Raw genomic sequence first — 18,246 nt, forward strand, 5'->3', positions numbered from 1 at the left:
TTTCTCTGTCTGACTTATTTCACTTAGCATAGTAGCCTGCAAGACCAGCATCCGTTCTTTTGAGAGAATACTGTGTACTTGAGGCTGAAATTCTTTGAGTCAGGAGTTTTACTTTACTTTAATAAAGTGCCATTCTGTACTTGTTCACAAGTATTCCAAAGAAAAGGAACTAAAACCGAAGAGTATCAAAGCAACAACATGGAAACAATGAAACAAATGTTAACTTTGTACAAAAGGAGTCCAGTTTTTTTTATAGGTCCTATTTCCTTTATACTTAATAACTGCATATTTCTCTACTGGACCAAATTCATGTTTTTAACATGACACTTAATTGTGGAATATTTACGCTTTTATAATATTCAACTCTAATAAGGACTTATCCATAGCTAAATATTGACGATCATTCTCCACGCAGGTCTTATGCTGTGTATTTTATAACTTTCTTTAGTCATCTTTGGATCTTTAAGGATAATGGTCAGGGATGGCATTGACTAGTATAATCAGGATTGTCTAAAAATCATATTTTTATTTAATATTGTCCCATTTCATCAGAAATACAAGAGTGCTTTAAATATTAGGTTATTTTCCTTACCTATAAATTAATGTATGTATTGATGAATAGTAAATGGTTATGAAAAACCCTGAACTCAAAAAAAATCTTAATTATCTGAATACCTTTATAAAGGCTTTTTAAAAAAATTCCTCGAGCCCAATAGTTTCTATTTTAAGACAACTAGTCTTCATAGATGCCTTGAGCTGGGGTGACAGAAATGAGTGTTTTTTCTGTTGATTTCTGAGACTATAAGTTTTTTTGAGGTGGGGAATCTGGTTTTGTTCTTGGTCCTCTCCTGCTTAACCTGAGCAGAGAATCATTTGTCTGATAAGCAAAGTTTCTCTTCCCAGCATGCTTGGTTTTAGATTGTAGATTGAGGAGGTGGTTGGGGAACGTGATGCGGGAGCTGGAAGTTTAAGCTGGAGGCTCAGGGGCTACCACCGTGACAGTTCTGAAGTTGGTTAGGTTCTGGAACATGTTGCAGTCCATTTCCACAGTGAGCCTCTGGTGCCCCACCTTCATTGGCATGAACTCGAGTTGGGTGCGCAAAGTGTTTCTGGGCTGCACCGAATTCACTCTGAAATAGAAGAAAAGAAACGTCCTAGTTCTGTCTCAGGGCCATTCCTTTGCTGGTCCCAGTGAATCTGATGCTTACCTGCTTACAGACCCTGAAGAAATAAACATGTAAGTACCCAGCTGTTAAAACAGAGGAGGTTGGAAGAGGGTGGAAGGCAGGAGCCTCCATGGTGAGCAGCTGTATGGTTGAGAAGAGAAACATCCTATTCCAAGGGCTTCCAGGTTGCATCTGTTGTTTCATCACCTGTGACTTCAGTCTGGTCCCATTCTTGGTAATAGTAGGCTTGTGAAAACTATGGTTTTAGAATCCTCGTTGCTAACTGCAGCGGGTGTAGTGGGCATACTGAGACGTCAGGATGCCGGCAGCTGCTGTTTGGAGGCCTATCAGCAGCTTTCTTGTCTACCTGTGGACCTTCATATGGTGACTGAGCACATAGTGCAGATTTCTTTTGAGAAGCTTTATCTTAACAATCTATCTGGGAGACCACAGAAGTCTGGTTAAATGCTGGCAGTCCTTCCGTCAACTTATGGCCAAGAGTGACTGAGTTTCTTGAGGCTGAGGTGGTGGCTCAACAACCACACAACCTGTCAGGGACCTCGGGGTTGTAGGAATAGGCATCGTGAACTCTAAACTGTATGTGTGTGTTTAGTGGAGGATGCTGTGGACCTGACGAGAGAAGGAGCAATGATTAACAGAGATACTTGCAACATCTAAAGCCAAAACGGTGCTAATAACCTAGATTATACAGGGTTTGTGTGTATGAATATATGTGTGTATATATATACCCACAGATCAACAAGGAAAAAAGGAACGGCAAAAAAAGTGGGCAAAGTTAAGGAACTATACAGAGGAGGAAATGGAAAAGGCTAATAAACATGAAGAGTTGCAAATTAAAACAATGATGAGATGTTATTTTATTCCTGTTAGACTGGATTAAAAGAGAAAACTGCGTATTGCCAAGAATGGAGGAATGGTAAGAATATAGAAGCTGTCAAGTACTGCTGGAGGGAACTGCAGCTATTCTACAAACCAATCTGGTAGCATGTGGTCAAACCAGGTCTTATCCCATGTCTCAGCAACTCCGTTCCTGTGTATTTACCCCCCGACACACACATTTTCAAGCAGGTGATAAGGGAATGTGTGTACTTGCGGTGTCTGAGAGTTGGAGGCACTGTGGAGTGGTGTGGTGGGAAGCAGGGGTATACGTGACGGAGGAATTTGTAACAGAAGCAATGGACGACCTGTGGGTGAGTGAAAAACTGTTCTGAGTGAAATGAATTAGACCTGACATTTATATAGTTTAAAAATACAGGCTCGAGAAGCAACAGTACACATTGTACACATACTAAGACAAGGATCTGAGAGAATGGGAGTAGGGAATAGGAGTAAAGGGATGTGGAAATGAAATCCTGTGCTGTGTTGTCACTGGTAGAGTGCGACTCCTGCCTGTGATGTTCCCTAACCCCCTCACCTGCGCTCATCAGTAATCCTCAGGCCCTCTCTGCATGACCAGGGCCTCAGCCAGCATCAGGTGCCCAAGGGGCACAAAGCCCCCCTCTCTCCTGTACCCAGTAAACATTGGTGGCCCCAGGGTGAGAGAGGCCCTGATCTTTTAGTTCAACTCTGGCAGGTATTTGCTCTGTCCTCATGGACATAGCAAACAGAGTGTCATCAGTCTTGGGTTCCTGCCATTCTTTACTATTTGAGCCACCAGGGAAGCCCAGGTTCTTGCCTTTCTGACAGGGTGAGACACTTCTGTGGGATGAGAAGCGTGTGGTCTCTTACCTGTAGCTCTTCTCTCTGTGAATGAGCCCCCTTCCGAAGATGGAGATCACACAGTCTTCCAAGGGAACATCGAGGGGCTTATGGATGCTGACCAAGGCCATCAGGGGCTGATGTTGCTCTGCTGTCTCTGGCATCTATGGGGGATCCCAAGAGCACAGAGCTGTAGTCACGCCTTCCCCTCCTGGCTACCGTCCTGAACCCTTTCTTGGTTATTCTCCTATCTCTACCATCCTCACCTAAACTCGACTGCTGACTTCCCTCCCCTCTACGTGGTCTTCTGAATGTCCTCTCAGCCTTGATCCATCACTGACAACACTGATGGTGCCTTTCCTTCACTTGGAAACCTTGGATGGTTTCGTATTGTCTTCAGAATTCAGCTTTGATTGGCCTTCAGAGCCCGTCACAATCTAACCCCAATCTATCCCGGGCTCATCTGTCCTACCCCTGACTCCACCCTAGCCTCTGTGGACAGTTTCCCAGCCCCAGCACAGCCCCCAGGCTCCCTTCCTTTGGGCCTCTTTACTCAGTCTTCCATCTGCAATGGCCTTCTCCCTCCTCTGCACTGAAAGCTCACCTATTGTTCAAAGCCTGACACAAATGCCACCTCCTCCATGAGGTGTTCCCAAACCCCCAGCCGGAAATAGGCCTCTTTACTTCACTTGTGCCAGAGTGACTTTGCTCCTCTGAAAGCTGGTACATAGACCACATGTGGTGGCACCCTTGCCCAACTGTAACCCCCTCCAGGGCAGAGACCAAGTCACATTCATTTTGGTCCAAGTACACATGTGGAAAGAGGACTGGACTAAGAGCCCTAAGCCTCTAAGACAGGCCATTTTTAAGATTTGTAGGCATGATTCTTTCCTCATCTGAATAACGGGAAGAGTTCACCTCCCAGGGCTGTTGTATTCAAAGAAGTAAAACGTGAAAATACACTGGTTTTGTATAAAGTGCTAAATGACCGTAGGCTATTATCTTTGTAAGTTTGGAGGCAGCCACTGAGAAGACTCCGATTTTAGAAACCTTTACTTAAAGTGGAAAGATTTAAATCTTAGTATCATCTATAAGAAATCATCTCTTTCAAGAGAAGGAGCTCTCAACCCAGCATTTCCTGATAGTTTCTTCAGCACGGTCACCTGCTCTGAAGCTTGAGGGGCTCTGTTCTTTCTGAATAGCAGCAAACACAGCGACTTGGGGAAGGACCGGTGCCAACCTCGATGGCAAGGTGTGGTCTGCAAATGGCGATGTCTTGCTGGGCGAAGCAGGTAAGGCTGGAGTGCGTTGCCATGGCAGTGAGTCTGAGGAAGCTATTCTCTGGCAGGCTTTGTTCAAAATTGGAGTTGAACAGGGAGGTAGAGATTTTCTTAGCTGAAACACGTAACAGGGGGAGTCAGGGACCAGGAGTGCCCCGGAGACAAGCAGTGGTTTCACACATGACTCCCAGGAATCAGGGCCTCACTGACGCCAGAAAGATGCCTCGTTCCTCACAGCAATTTCAGAAGGAACTCGCTCAAGAACCCACCCAAAAGGACTTGGCTGGCGGTCCAGTGGTTAGGACTCCGTGGTCCCAAGGCAGGGGGTCCAGGTTCAACCCCCAGTCAGGAAACAACAATTCCCACATTCCACCACCAAGAGCCCGCATGCCGCAACTAAGACCAGGGGCAGCCAAAATAAAACAACGAGCAACCCATCCAAGACCAGCATCAGCACCATGGGCACAACACTTGGCAGACCGCCTCCACAGGGCTCTGGAAAGGGCCCTGTGGACGACAAGTGGAGCCTCAGTCCCCTTGTCTAGTAGTGACACCTACCTGGCGGGATGGCTTCTGGTTCATGAGGCAGTTGTTAAGTGCTGGCCTCAGACCTGCCACCCAGTCACGGCTGGATATACGCTTGCTTGGTCCCCTCCCCTTCTCTGCTTCTGTTCTTTCCCGTTTGCAGAGAAAATGAAGCCAGCTTCCCTCCTCGCCACTGCCTCCAGGGCGAGGCCCCCTCTGTGCGCAGATCCTGTCCTCTGCTTTTTAGATCAGTGCTCCATCCCAACGCCACCGCTGCTTAGCTGTGTAACTGTGGGCAGTTTAGTTAACTTTCTGTGTCTTGGTCTCCTCATCTGTAAAGCGGGATGATAATGGTTCCTGCCTCATAAGGTCATTATGAGGATAAATGAGATAATGCATACAGAACACTTAACATCATGTTTGCCGAAAATAAGTGCTCAGTAAATGTGAGCTGTAATTATTCTAGTTGTGTCTCATTTCCTCAGAGGTTGCACCATCGATTATAACCCATCTCTCCTGAGGCTTTGTCTTTTTCTCTCTATTAATTCTTCTTCAGCATATAAGCAGGTTCTGCTCTCTGTCATCTTAAAACAAAGAACACCTTCCCTTTCCCGAGTGTCCCCGTCTGCCACCCAGCCTCTCTTCTTTTTCCATCCATTCTTCCAGGAAGGACTGCGTACCTTGTCTCACCTCCTCAGCTCTCGGTCAGTTTAAGCCCCAGGATCCTACTGCTTCTCCACCGACCTCCCTGTCAGTAGAGGCTTCCCCGCCCTGACCTCTCCCAGCCCCTCCGCTGGCCGTGCTGGGCTCCCCCTCCTCCTCTCTGACTTAGTCTCTCCCTCTAGGTCTCCCTGTCTGCTGCCTGCACGCTGGTGCTGCCTGGGTTTCCTCCTCACCCTCTCATTTTCTCAGCCCTTCCCCACTCGCCCCTGCCCCCATCCAGGACTTTATCCAAAATACCAGGTTTAGGTTTCCAGCTGCCTACTGTCCATCACAGCTCAGATGTCTTCTGGGATTTCAAACCCAACATGCAACAAACAGAACGCGTCATCTTTCTCCCCAAACCTGTTCTTTCCCATTGGCCCTACTTTAGAGGCTCATCCAAACTGGAAGCACCTTCTAGCCGCATACACAAGTTCAATCTAGCCCACTTCTATAATATGACTTCATTTGAAAAGTTTTGCTAGTTTACTTTGTCCTTCGATTTTTTCAAAACCTTCCAACTTTAATCTGTGGTTGTTGGATACACATGAGATACACATTAGAATCATATGGGAAGCTTTAAAAATTCCCAATGCCAAGCCACACCCCAAGTCAATTAAAACAGACTCCGACCGAGAAACCTAAGAATCAGTATATTTAAAATTCTCCAGGTGATTCAACATACAGACAAGGCTGAGATACATGACTCTAATATGACCCCTTCCATTCCATTCTACCAAAAGTTCTTTTTCAAAAATGAATTTCTAATCCCATTGACTCCTCTGGTTAAAACCTTTTACCAGCTCCGCATTGCCCAGAGAATAAAACCCAACTCTTGAGCAGCATCTATAAGCCACTTCAAGATCTGGCCCAGTCTGGCTCTCACGCAACTCCCCCACTCCACTCCTCCCACTCTTGGAAAGGGAACACGGTGGAAAGACTGGAGGCAGGGGGACCAGTCAGGAGGGAGCTGCAATCATGTAAACAAGCTCTATTCCACTGATTCTCTTGCCTGCACATTGGAGTCACCCAGGGACTTAACAATATTTTTGATGTTTGGGTCAAATTGTGGAGTTTCTGACTTAATTGGTCTGGGGTGCAGGGTGAGCATCAAACTTCCCCCAGTTGGTTCTTACATGCAGCAAAGTTGGAGAACTTTTCCATGAGAACTAGAGCAGAACTAGCTGCTCTAGTCCAGGGAATTTCAACCCTAGAATAACACAGGGAGCTCTGAAAAAGTCCAGTGCCTGGATCCGGCTCCAGATCAATTACATAAGATTCTCAAGGAGGAGGAAGAACCTGGGCATATGTCCCTTCTGCCTGGAAAGCCCATGACTCACTTCTCTGTCTGACACTGCCTTACTCATCCTTCAAGACCCAGGGCAGCCTGATTTACCTGGGGGCAGCCTGCTCCTGCCTGGGAGAGATGCTAATCCACCATTGTACTGTGCTTACTTCGTCAAACACTTCTTACCCTGCTCCACAGTCTGTTGACTCAAACGACTACAATCAGAATTGTGGGTTTTGTTTTTCCTGTGTGAAGCTCAGTAAATATGTAGTGAATGAGACAGAGAGCGAGCGAGCCCATCAGGAACTAGAAACCATGTCTTCAAATCTGCAGGGGTTGCTGGATGGCTGCTGCCATACAGGTGGGAGCTGGGTGTGTAGAGTGTTGGGAAGGGGCCCCAGAGCGTTACCTGAGTTGGCACTGAGTGTAAGGACAGACTTCTTCCTCCAGAGCTTGGCAGCAAGGACGCCATTGTAGGACACTGCCTGCAGCCCAACTGCCAGCTGCACTTCCTTCTCCTGGTCCCTGGGCTTTAACAAGTTCACAGAGAACTCTACATTCTTTCCCAGGGCTAGGGAACTCGGTGCTTTCAAAAAGAGATGTAGAGGATCATCAGTCTCACAACAAGGAGGATAGATGGCACCATCTTTCTTGTGTTTCATTACGTATTTCTGGACTTCCTCCAGCACCACTTTTTCTTGAGAAGATCCTGAAGAATGGAATAAACAAAGCAGGCCTCTTACCCAGCAGGTATAGACTCTTCTAATAAAAGCTCAGGATTAAGGTTCATTGACCCACTACTGCTCAAATTGCCCAAGGCCACAAGAGCCTTGCAAACCTCTTGCGCCACGTGTAGTTAAAAGAAAGGTTTGTGTTAGACAAACTCACCACAGATACAGTGTGTCTCTTCCAAGTCACTCAGGGGTCAAGTTCTTCAAGTACTGTGAATTTGCCCCTTGAACGGTGGGAAAGCTAGTTTTTGCCCAAGTTGCAGGAACTTGTATTTTCCTAAGTGAGGGAGTTTGGACTTATTCCAAGGGAAATGGAGGCCATGGAATATTCTGGAGCAGGAATATTCTGTCACATAAACATATCTGTGTCCTGGGAAGCTCACTCTGGAAACTGTAAGTTAGAGATGGAATAATGATGGGGAAACTGGAGGCAGGGGTCCAGTTAGGAGGCTACTATAATCCTCTAGAAAAGAGATGATGAGGCCCTGAGTGACCTGCAGGCAACGGGGAAGGAGATGAGGAGATGGGGGTGAGGGTGCCATTGGGCGGCTCAAGAACAGTGCAGGCCTTCTTGTTTGGACAAATGGGAGGACAGGGCCGCGGGGCACTCTAATAACTAATATGGAGGGGAATCCACAGGGAGGGTGGGGAGTGTTGGAATACAGCAGGAGACAGAGAATATTTCCTGGCAGCTGGGCTTGGTTTTTCTTTTGTCTTTGGCCATGCCACATGTGACATATGGGATCTTAGCTTCCCAACCAGGGATTAACCCCCTGCAGTAGAAGTGCAGAATCTTAACCACTGGACCACCAGGGAAGTCACCTGGGCTTGGTATTAAGTATTCTGTTCTATAGCAGTAGTTCTCAGCTGGGGACAATTTTGCCCCCAGGGGACATTTGGAAATGTCAGGAGACATTTCTGGTTGTCACAACTGGTGGTGCTGGTTGAGGAGGGGCTGGCATCTAGAGGAGAGAGACCAGGAAGGCTTCTGAATGTCCCAGGTCGCACAGCCTCCCAGAGAGCAAAGATATCTGGTCCAAAATGTGAGTAAAGTCAAACAAGGTTGAGCAGTCCTGTTTTATGTGATGGGGAGTGGACAGCACGTCTCCCTGACCTGCATGTGTCTGGCCCATTCCTTTCCCTCTGTTGCTGTTTGGGGCCCTCTTCCACCTGGTGCGTGCATACTAAATTGCTTCAGTCGTCTCCAACCCTTTGCAATCCCACAGACTGCATCCGTTCAGTCTGTCCAAGGGATTTTTCTGGGCAAGAAAACGAGTGGGTTGCCATTTCCTACTCCAGGGGATCTTCCCGACCCAGGGATCGAACTGGCATCTCCTGCATTGGTGGGCAGATTCTTTACCTCTGAGCCACCTGAGAGGACCCCCACTGCCTGGTACCTTCAGGATACTTGTAGTTCTGTGTGATGTCCTCACGGCGGTCACCGTCCACATTCTCGGTGCTATTATTGCCAAAATCCTTAGGGTTGCAGTCAGTCAACTCCAGGGTCCCGTCCTCACGGCACCTCCAGACCACACATGAGGCATTTATGGAGGCAAAAATGTCTGCTGCTGCAGGCTCAGCTGCACTATCCCCTCCTTGACCGCTCTGACTGGGACCAGATCACAGGCCTCCAGGACTGAGGGAGAGAAACGTCAGTGAGTGAGAGGAACCACAGCCAGACCTTGGCTTCGGTCAGAGCAGCCAAACCTCTGTCCCCATCCTAACGCCCTGTTGCCCCTCTGCTGGAATCAAGGTCAGAGGTGGGCACTAGGCAGGGTTTCTGAGGGCACAGAGGAGGTGAGGCTCACTTGTAGTGACAAAGCTTTTTGGTCATGGTCTATGGCAGGCGCCCTCTCAGAAGCTGGACGAGACCTCAGAGTTACAGAGGACATGGGAGCTCCTAAGCCAGCTTGAGCGCAGACATGACAGGAGCAGGCTGCCTTTGTTGAGCACTTCCTGCGTGCCTGGCTCTGTGACTGTTCTGTTCCTGGGGGGCCTTGGGCCGGCATCCCACTGCTCACCATCAGTCCTGCCACCCCTTCTGTTTTAGGGGCTGCAGACCCACTATGGAACACCTGCTGCCCCTGCTTCCTCTCCAAGGGACTCCCTGTACTCTTGCAGCGCTGTGTAACCCAGGGGTCCTAGGCCCACCCCAGGCTTTACCTTCACCTCCTTTAAGAGCACTTGGGTATAGAATCTGCCATCCGTCATAACCCTCAGGCAGAGCAGGCCGGGCCATCCAGCACTCCGTGGAAGTCTGGAAGATCCTGAAGCAAAGGGAACAATACAAGTTGGGGGGGGGGGGGGAAGTCCGGAAGCAGCCCTGGAGATGACAGAGCTGATACTGAGTGGCTGGGAGGACACTGCGGACGAGTGGTTCCAACACTCCCAGGAAGGGGCGTGCATCTCACATTCACCCTGACCTTCGGAATCCTGCCTTCCAGAATCCGGAAGGCCTATTCAAAGCAGGGCTGCTTGGGGCGGGGAGTTCCCGTGGATGAGAGCCTGCGGGTTTGGAGCCCTTTCAGGTCTGGGACGTCAGGCATCCCCTTTGGGCTTCTCACCAGGCTCTGCCTCTGTTGCCTTCTCCATTCCTCCGCCCCTCCTCGTTGTAGTACTCGTCTACCAGCAGGCCCCCGCCGGTGCCCTGGGCGGAGGTGAAGGCGGTCACGACACGGGCAGGGATTCCCAGGCCTCGCAGCACTGCGGGCAAGCGGGCAGAGGGTCAGGGCACCAGAGAGGCCTGGGACGCGGGGGATGGGGTCTATGGCTAGCGTTCTCAGTGTCTCCTCTGGACACCGGGCACTTTCATGGTCCTAAATGCCAGGTGACATTGTGGAAAGAAGGGGCACGGGAGCTGACACCCGCCCGACCTAGGCTACGTGCAGGCCAAGTAATGAGAAACAGACAAGATACACAGCAGGTGGAGTGGACAGCGGGGGGCTTCAACAGAGCGCTGGGACTGGCTTTTCCGGGGCAGAGGCAGGCAGGAGCTTTGGGGAGTTTGGGAGCAGAGCTCGCCAGATGGGCCCAGCTTTGCTGAATCTGGGAAAAGGAGCAGAAGTTGGTTGGGAGGAGTGGCTGGGGAAAAGCCGTCTTGGCCAGATGGCGCATGGGAAGCAGGCACAGGTGTGGTGGAGGTGGGGGATGCTGCGGAGTGGAGGCAGTGGCTGCTTTTGGAGATGTCACGGGGCAGGGGGGACCGGGCAATGCAAGAAGCAAGGCAGACACTCTGTGCGGTAGCCAAGGTGACTTGCCTGGGTGTGGCAGGCAAGTCTGCTCTGTACCTGTGCAAGCAGCAGCTGCCAACACCCAGGCCTGACCCTCGTACATGGGCCTCCCATGACCAGTGACCCTCTGTCGCAGGATGGGCGCACTGTCCCGGCGCTTGTTCAGCAAGGCCCTTTCCTCCATAGTCTGGATCTTCGCAGTGAGCAGGACGAACTTCTCCTTAAGAACGTGCAGCTGTTTGGGGAAATGTGTGGATGTTTATGGGGGTGAGTAGGGAGGGCTCCGGCTTCTCAGGTGGCGCTAATGGTAAAGATCCCGCCTGCCAATGCAGGAGTTGAAAGAAACATGTGTTCAATCCCCGGGTGGGGAAGATCCCCTTGAGGAGGGCATGGAAACCCACTCCAGTATTGCCTGGAGAATCCCACGGACAGAGGAGCTTGGTGGGCTATAGGGTCGCAAAGAACCGGACACAACTGAAGTGACTTAGTACGCCCGTAGCAAGTGCTCATCAAAGTTCTCCAGGCATGGTGAACAGATCACCTGTATGGAAATCACCTGGAACTTGTTAAACCTGCATGTTCCTGGGCTCCACCCTCACCCACTGGGATGGTGTCTGGGAAACATTTGTAACAAGTCCTTCAGAAGCAGGGGTTCGTGAGCCATGAAAATGAAAGTGTTAGTCGCTCAGTCGTGTCCGATTCTTGTGACCCCATGGACTGTAGCCCCCCAGGCTCCTTTGTCCATGGGATTCTGCAGGCAAGAATACTGGAGTGGGTTGTCATTCCCTTCTCCACGGGATCTTCCTGACCCAGGGGTTGAAACCTGGATCGAACCCAGGTCTCCCGCATTGCAGGCAGATTCTTTACTCTGTGAGCCCCCAGGGAAGCCCATAGTGGCAAATGAAACTCAGGACACGAGAGCAGCAGGAGGGCTGCCCCTCGCTGGAGGCTTTCACTGTTCCTTGGTCTGCCTGGCCCTGATTCTTCGAGTGTTTGCACCTGGGGCCTTGAGGCCCACGTTTCCTCCTCCTCGCAGGCTAGCGCTGTCCCTCACCACCTCCTCAGAGGAGAGGGTTGAGCCACATAAGGAAAGAGAGAACACATTACTCCTGTGAGAGAACTTTTGAAGGACAATAGGAAAGGACCAGGCCACCTTCATGGGAATAATTTAGAAATGAAAACAAGTTCCTTTGACTGCCTTATCCCCAAACCACAGGTAAGATGGAACTGACCCCCTTCTTCCCAGGGACCTAAGCTACCTGCCAGGGCTGGGGGTGAGGAGGCAGGGAGAGGGAGGTCTCAAGGAAACCCAGGTCAGTTTTAGTCCTCGCTGGCTTGTGACCTGAGGGAGGACCCCTTCCTGTCATTTCTCTCCCCGCTGGATGCTACTGTCTGCCCCTCCTCACTCAGACCCTCCTCCAGGGACTGTCCCCTGCACTCTGGGAGGAGGGGACCATTCGTGAGTAAAAAACTTCTGGGGCCCTAGACGGGGGCAGCTCTGGCAGAGGACTGGAGACGGTAGCTTGCTGTCTGCAGTACCACATCAGGCCCACTGTTGATGGGACCTGCAGCCTCTATGGCTGGTGGGAGTTTTGGGGTTGGTGTGAATGCCCTAGGCCTCACTTATTCAGAAGCATCTGGCCCACCTAACTTTTGGACAGAACTGTGTGGGGCACCCAGCACCATTAGTGTTCCTACTGTGGGCCAGATCACCTGGGGGCATCTCAGTGCAGCATGGCTGCTGCAGTAGGAAGGGCAAGCCGCCCTCCCAGCATCGGGGCACATATCTGGTTCTAACTTGAATCCAAATGCCTGGGGTCTACCTGAGCCGAATCCAGGTGGTAGAGTGATGGCAGGGGACACTGCCATCCTTATGGTTAGAGGTTAGAGGTCGGGGTGTTACCACTTCCCATCGCTGCACTCAGGAGCCACCTGAGTGTAGAAAAGCTACAGTTACAAATCCCATCACCATAGAGGAGAAATTTGTGTGAAGGGACAAGTACCAGTGTCCAGTACCGGGCACTGTGGTATCCTCTCCAAAACCAGTAGTAGCAGATACATACCTGGGGAAAATATCTGAGTTGTAGACAAAGGCCGGCTGCATGTTGATGGTGGTGGTCTCAGACAGGGGATCTGGCAAACCTGAATCCATTATGCTTCTTCTGGGTGGCTGGACTGCAGAAGAGGTTAGCTTTTTATATTGTGCTAGGGCTAATGGGTTTCCCAGTGGAATAGACTTGTTAGGCTTCTTCCTATTGTTGGCCCCAGATGTGGGCTAAAGGGTGAGTTCTGAGTCCAAGTTTCTGGGTTTCAAGCTTCACTTGAAATGTGGGTACCTCTGATGACCAGCTCCACAGGTAAATAAGTCGAGGCTTGGGTCCAGGCATTGCTGCCACTGGGTGCTGTGTTCTCACAACCAAGAACAGCCACGTGATATGGGTAGTGGTTCTCCTTGGAGTCAGAGGTAGACTGGAAAATAACAGTCTGAGGAGCAGGTGTGGTTTCTATAGCATCTGTGTCAAAGACTGGTTTGGCATCTGTCGCGATGCCATCTGCTGGAGCATAGATAACTGCCAAAGCCATAGGTGGGGGCTGGGGAAAACAGGAGCTGAAGCCATAGATGTGGGGTTGGGGAAAACAGGAGCTGAAGCCATAGATGTGGGGCTGGGGAAAAAGGAACTGAAGCCACAGATGTGGGGTTGGGGAAAACAGGAGCTGAAGCCATGGATGGGGGGTTGGGGGAAACAGGGGCTGAAGCTATAGTTGGGGGGCTGGGGGAGGCAGGACCCAAAGTCATAATTTGAGAACTGAGGGAAACAGCCAAAGTCCTAGATGGGGGGGGGGGATGTGAGGGAAGACAGGAGCTGAAGCCATAGATGTGGGGTTGGGGAAAACAGGAGCTGAAGCCATAGATGTGGGGCTGGGGAAAAAGGAACTGAAGCCACAGATGTGGGGTTGGGGAAAACAGGAGCTGAAGCCATGGATGGGGGGTTGGGGGAAACAGGGGCTGAAGCTATAGTTGGGGGGCTGGGGGAGGCAGGACCCAAAGTCATAATTTGAGAACTGAGGGAAACAGCCAAAGTCCTAGATGGGGGGGGGATGTGAGGGAAGACAGGACACAAAGCCATAGATGGGGGGGGGTGAGGGAAGACAGGACACAAAGCCATAGATGGGGGGGTGAGGGAAGACAGGACACAAAGCCATAGATGGGGGGGTGGGACAGGGGAGACAGCGGCCGGACCCAAGAGGGAGGGATGGGGAAGACATAGGCTGGAGTTCTAGATAGTGGGCCTGGGGAAACCAGGACCCAAGGCCGCAGGTGGGGGCCCGGGAAAGACGGCAGCCGGAGCCCCAGACGAGGGCCCGGGGAAGACGGCAGCCGGAGCCCCAGACGAGGGCCCGGGGAAGACGGCAGCCGGAGCCCCAGACGAGGGCCCGGGGAAGACGGCAGCCGGAGCCCCAGGTGGGGGCCCGGGGAAGACGGCAGCCGGAGCCCCAGATAAGGGCCCGGGGAAGACGACAGCCGGAGCCCCAGATGAGGGCCCGGAGAAGACGGCAGCCGGAGCCCCAGCGCGGCTGGAGACCATGGGCACAAATGAGAGTGTCGTGCCTGGTGCAGTGTGTGTCTGCTGCACCCCAATCCCTGGGGGAGACCAAAAAATCATAGCTTTAGAAGGGGGTGTAGTGTCCATGGCTGTGATGCCCGGATCTGAAGAAGACGGGGAGGTCACACTTCCAGATGCCGGGACTGTGGTGGGAAAAGGGATGGCAGTAGCAGGGATGGGCTGCACAGTTAGAACAGAGAAGGCAGCCGGAGTCCCTGATGAGGGCCCGGGGAAGACGGCAGCCGGAGCCCCAGATGGGGGCCCGGGGAAGACGGCAGCTGGAGCCCCAGATGAGGGCCCGGGGAAGACGGCAGCCGGAGCCGCAGGTGGGGGCCCGGGGAAGACGGCAGCCGGTGCCCCAGGTGGGGGCCCGGGGAAGACGGCAGCCGGAGCCCCAGATGAGGGCCCGGGGAACACGGCAGCCGGAGCCCCAGATGATGGCCCGGGGAACACGGCAGCCGGAGCCCCAGATGGGGGCCCGGGGAAGACGGCAGCCGGAGCCCCAGATGATGGCCCGGGGAACACGGCAGCCGGAGCCCCAGACGGGGGCCCGGGGAAGACGGCAGCCGGAGCCCCAGACGATGGCCCGGGGAAGACGGCAGCCGGAGCCCCAGACGAGGGCCCGGGGAAGACGGCAGCCAGAGCCCCAGACGATGGCACGGGGAAGACGGCAGCCGGAGCCCCAGACGAGGGCCCGGGGAAGACGGCAGCCGGAGCCCCAGACGAGGGCCCGGGGAAGACGGCAGCCGGAGCCCCAGCGCGGCTGGAGACCATGGGCACAAATGAGAGTGTCGTGCCTGGTGCAGTGTGTGTCTGCTGCACCCCAATCCCTGGGGGAGACCGAAAAATCATAGCTTTAGAAGGGGGTGTAGTGTCCATGGCTGTGATGTCTGGATCTGAAGAAGACGGGGAGGTCACACTTCCAGATGCCGGGACTGTGGTGGGAAAAGGGACGGCAGTAGCAGGGATGGGCTGCACAGTTAGAACAGAGAAGGCAGCCGGAGTCCCTGATGAGGGCCCGGGGAAGACAGCAGCCGGAGCCCCAGATGAGGGCCCGGGGAAGACGGCAGCCGGTGCCGCAGGTGGGGGCCCGGGGAAGACAGCAGCCGGAGCCCCAGATGATGGCCCGGGGAACACGGCAGCCGGAGCCCCAGATGGGGGCCCGGGGAAGACGGCAGCCGGAGCCCCAGATGATGGCCCAGGGAAGACGACAGCCGGAGCCCCAGATGAGGGCCCGGGGAAGACGGCAGCCGGTGCCCCAGGTGGGGGCCCGGGGAAAACGGCAGCCGGAGCCCCAGATGATGGCCCGGGGAAGACGGCAGCCGGAGCCCCAGGTGGGGGCCCGGGGAAGACGGCAGCCGGAGCCCCAGATGAGGGCCCGGGGAAGACGGCAGCCGGAGCCCCAGCGCAGCTGGAGACCATGGGCACAAATGAGAGTGTCGTGCCTGGTGCAGTGTGTGTCTGCTGCACCCCAATCCCTGGGGGAGACCGAAAAATCATAGCTTTAGAAGGGGGTGTAGTGTCCATGGCTGTGATGCCCGGATCTGAAGAAGACGGGGAGGTCACACTTCCAGATGCCGGGACTGTGGTGGGAAAAGGCACGGCAGTAGCAGGGATGGGCTGCACAGTCAGAACAGCGGGGGCGATGGGAGGGTTTGGAAGAGGGGTGAGTAAGGATAAGGGAGGGGGAGGATCTACACACATGGGTGTTGGGGATTCAGTTCTGTAGGAGGGTGGTGGTAAGGAGAGGGTTGGGGTGCTCAGTGGTTTGGAGAGGTCAGAAGTAAAAGGGGGTGCTGCTCTGACTGAACACCGAGTGCCTTCATCCTTCTTAAGGTTCATTCCCACAATGGGATTGCAAACTGGAGGAAGACGAGCACGTGCAGCAGTAGCAGCGAGAGAGTACACGGGGGCTGTGTGTCTTGCCCCCTGATCCAGACAAGTTGTCAGGCAAGGTGGACGGCCAGCCAGACTGAGGAATCTGGAGTTCCGGTCGGCCAAATTGCTGGTAGCAGGAGGGACCGCCAAAGTGTGACTGACCGGAATCAGGGAGCCTGTCGTCCCTGGGGCAGGCGGAGGGACACTGTGGCGTCGCATGGCCTTCCTTGCATCTTTCAGGATTTTGTTCCGCTGACGCTGCATGCTTTGTTTCAGGGTGCCCCAGGTTTTGGCGAGAGTCATGCCTGGAAGCTTCGGAGGAGGGGGAAGGTTGCTGCGACCCCACGGCAGAGGCAGCGGTGGTGGCACTGGTGGCAGCAGTGGCGGCAGTGGCAGAAAAAGCGGCACGGGTGTCTTCCGCTTGACGGGGTGCCTACTGCTGGCAGATCCCAGGGGCGAAGAGCTTCTCCGTGGGGTGTCTGAAGGTTGTTTATGCTGCAGCACCTTCCCGGAAATCAGTGACTCTGGGGAGCTGGGTCGGTGGTCTTCTCCCAGCACCTCTACTGGCCTCTCGGGCAGCAGGTTGCAGCACGGACCTGGGGCAGAGAGCACCGTGGCCAGGGGCCCAGGTTGCAAGGGAGGCTGGCCGTCTCCACCAGTGCCGGCTGAGCAGATGGCGGGGCTTCCGGAGGAATTCAGCCGAGACCCCTGGGCTTTCTCACGGAAGCTGCCTTCTGGGTGCACCGGAAGGAGGTTTGGAGGCTCAGGACTGCACTGCAGGGATGTGAGGACCCCGCTGGTCTCTTGGGGCCTGGGTGTCGCTGTCACATCCCCACTGTGGTACAGACCATCGTCCTGTCCTTCGGCCTCTGCGTGGCCTTCCTCCTTTGTCATGCCTTCCCTGGGCTCTTCTTGGCCCATCACCTCTCTCTCCTTTGCGCAAGGAAGTGGGAGGTGACTGGTTGCTACCAGCTTCCCAGGCTTGACCACCTGAGCAGGTAGCTCAGGTAGTGAACTCAGGAGCGTAGTTGCCCATACAGTATTGATTGCACACCAAAACGCCAGAGAATAGAGTGTGAAACTGGGAGAGTGCCTCCCTAGCTTCTGACTCCACTCGTGGTCAAGCATGCACTGGAGGGGGGAGTCCTCAGCCTGGCCTTTGTGATGAGTCCATGGTATACGTGTCACAGAGAAACTGTGCTGCGCGCGCGTGGGTGTGGCAAATTACAGGGCAAAGGGCAGGGCCCCAGCGCATGACCCCTCCCAGGCTCTCTAGCAGCTGAGACTTCCCACTGTGGGCGGCAGGTGTTTGGCACCAGAGGGGCCACCATGCAAAGACTGGTAAGGACTGTGGGGGCCTCCTCCTCCAGAGCTCATCCTGTCTAGCACCTCCTCATGCAGCCCCCTTGGTGCCTGCATTTGTATCGGTCAGCCCTTCCCTGCCTGTGTCTCAGAGGCCTGTGCAAAGCTGAGTGCAAGAGCCACCCATCCTGTCGGGGGGTGGTCCAGCACCTATGGGGACCTCCCCAGCTTCTCTGCGAGACCTGGAACCAGGAGCACCTTCTCCACTGCTGCTCCTCTGCCATCATCACCAGCCGGCAGGGAATGCAGAGCCCTCACCTGGCCGGATGCTGCCCCCCACAACCTCCCTTCCTGGCAGGTAAGGCTCTTCACGTCTTTTTAGAAATTTGGTACAACAGTTCGACTTTAGACTGGTCTTCAGGGTGTGCAGAGAGTGATGGCTTAGCCAGGATTTGAACCAAGCCTTCTCTGGGCTGTGGTGCCTCCTGGTCATCCATGCTTCATGTATGACTGTTCTTTTCTTGTACTCCTGATGACAATCAGCCCCAAGTGTCATACCGATAATGAGCCTATATCCTACCCTGTAGAGGTTTTCTTTTGCTCAGTTCATGAGTTGATCACCTACCGCACTGGGTTCTGATCTCAGAAGATGCAGGTGAGGGACCACCAGTTGTCAGCAGAGCACCAGCGGAGGTTTTCCCTTTGGTCTAGTTTGAAGAATCCAGATGTGTAAAGATTATAGTCTAGATAAAGCGTGGGCTTTCCTGAAAGAAATTTACCAGTGAATTATTCTGTATGGATTAGAAGCCAATTTCTATGG

At 53.3% G+C, this 18,246-nt stretch overlaps 2 protein-coding genes across 2 annotated transcripts; both read right to left on the reverse strand.

Annotated features, from left to right (window-relative positions):
* Positions 1 to 506: 506 nt before the first annotated feature.
* LOC129563342 (protein 4.2) lies at positions 507 to 11,800 on the reverse strand. Its single transcript, XM_055437184.2, is given in 10 exon segments — positions 507 to 1,130; positions 2,916 to 3,049; positions 4,126 to 4,280; positions 7,090 to 7,389; positions 8,809 to 8,988; positions 8,991 to 9,047; positions 9,575 to 9,678; positions 9,976 to 10,114; positions 10,699 to 10,876; positions 11,660 to 11,800. Coding segments are annotated over 10 exon segments (1,551 nt in total). The 3' UTR covers positions 507 to 967.
* Positions 11,801 to 13,919: 2,119 nt separating this feature from the next.
* LOC148776896 (uncharacterized) lies at positions 13,920 to 17,982 on the reverse strand. The gene is made up of 4 exons (XM_088840248.1): positions 17,745 to 17,982; positions 15,251 to 17,281; positions 14,459 to 14,998; positions 13,920 to 14,206 (listed from the first exon to the last, which is right to left on the reverse strand). The coding sequence occupies exons 1-4, from the start codon at positions 17,980 to 17,982 to the stop codon at positions 13,920 to 13,922; spliced, it is 3,096 nt and encodes a 1,031-aa protein (XP_088696374.1).
* Between the last annotated feature and the right edge of the window lie 264 nt (positions 17,983 to 18,246).

Source organism: Moschus berezovskii, chromosome 9 (assembly GCF_049115385.1).
Source record: "Moschus berezovskii isolate FMDL1 chromosome 9, NW_MosBer_1.0, whole genome shotgun sequence".
NCBI lineage: Eukaryota > Metazoa > Chordata > Mammalia > Artiodactyla > Moschidae > Moschus > Moschus berezovskii.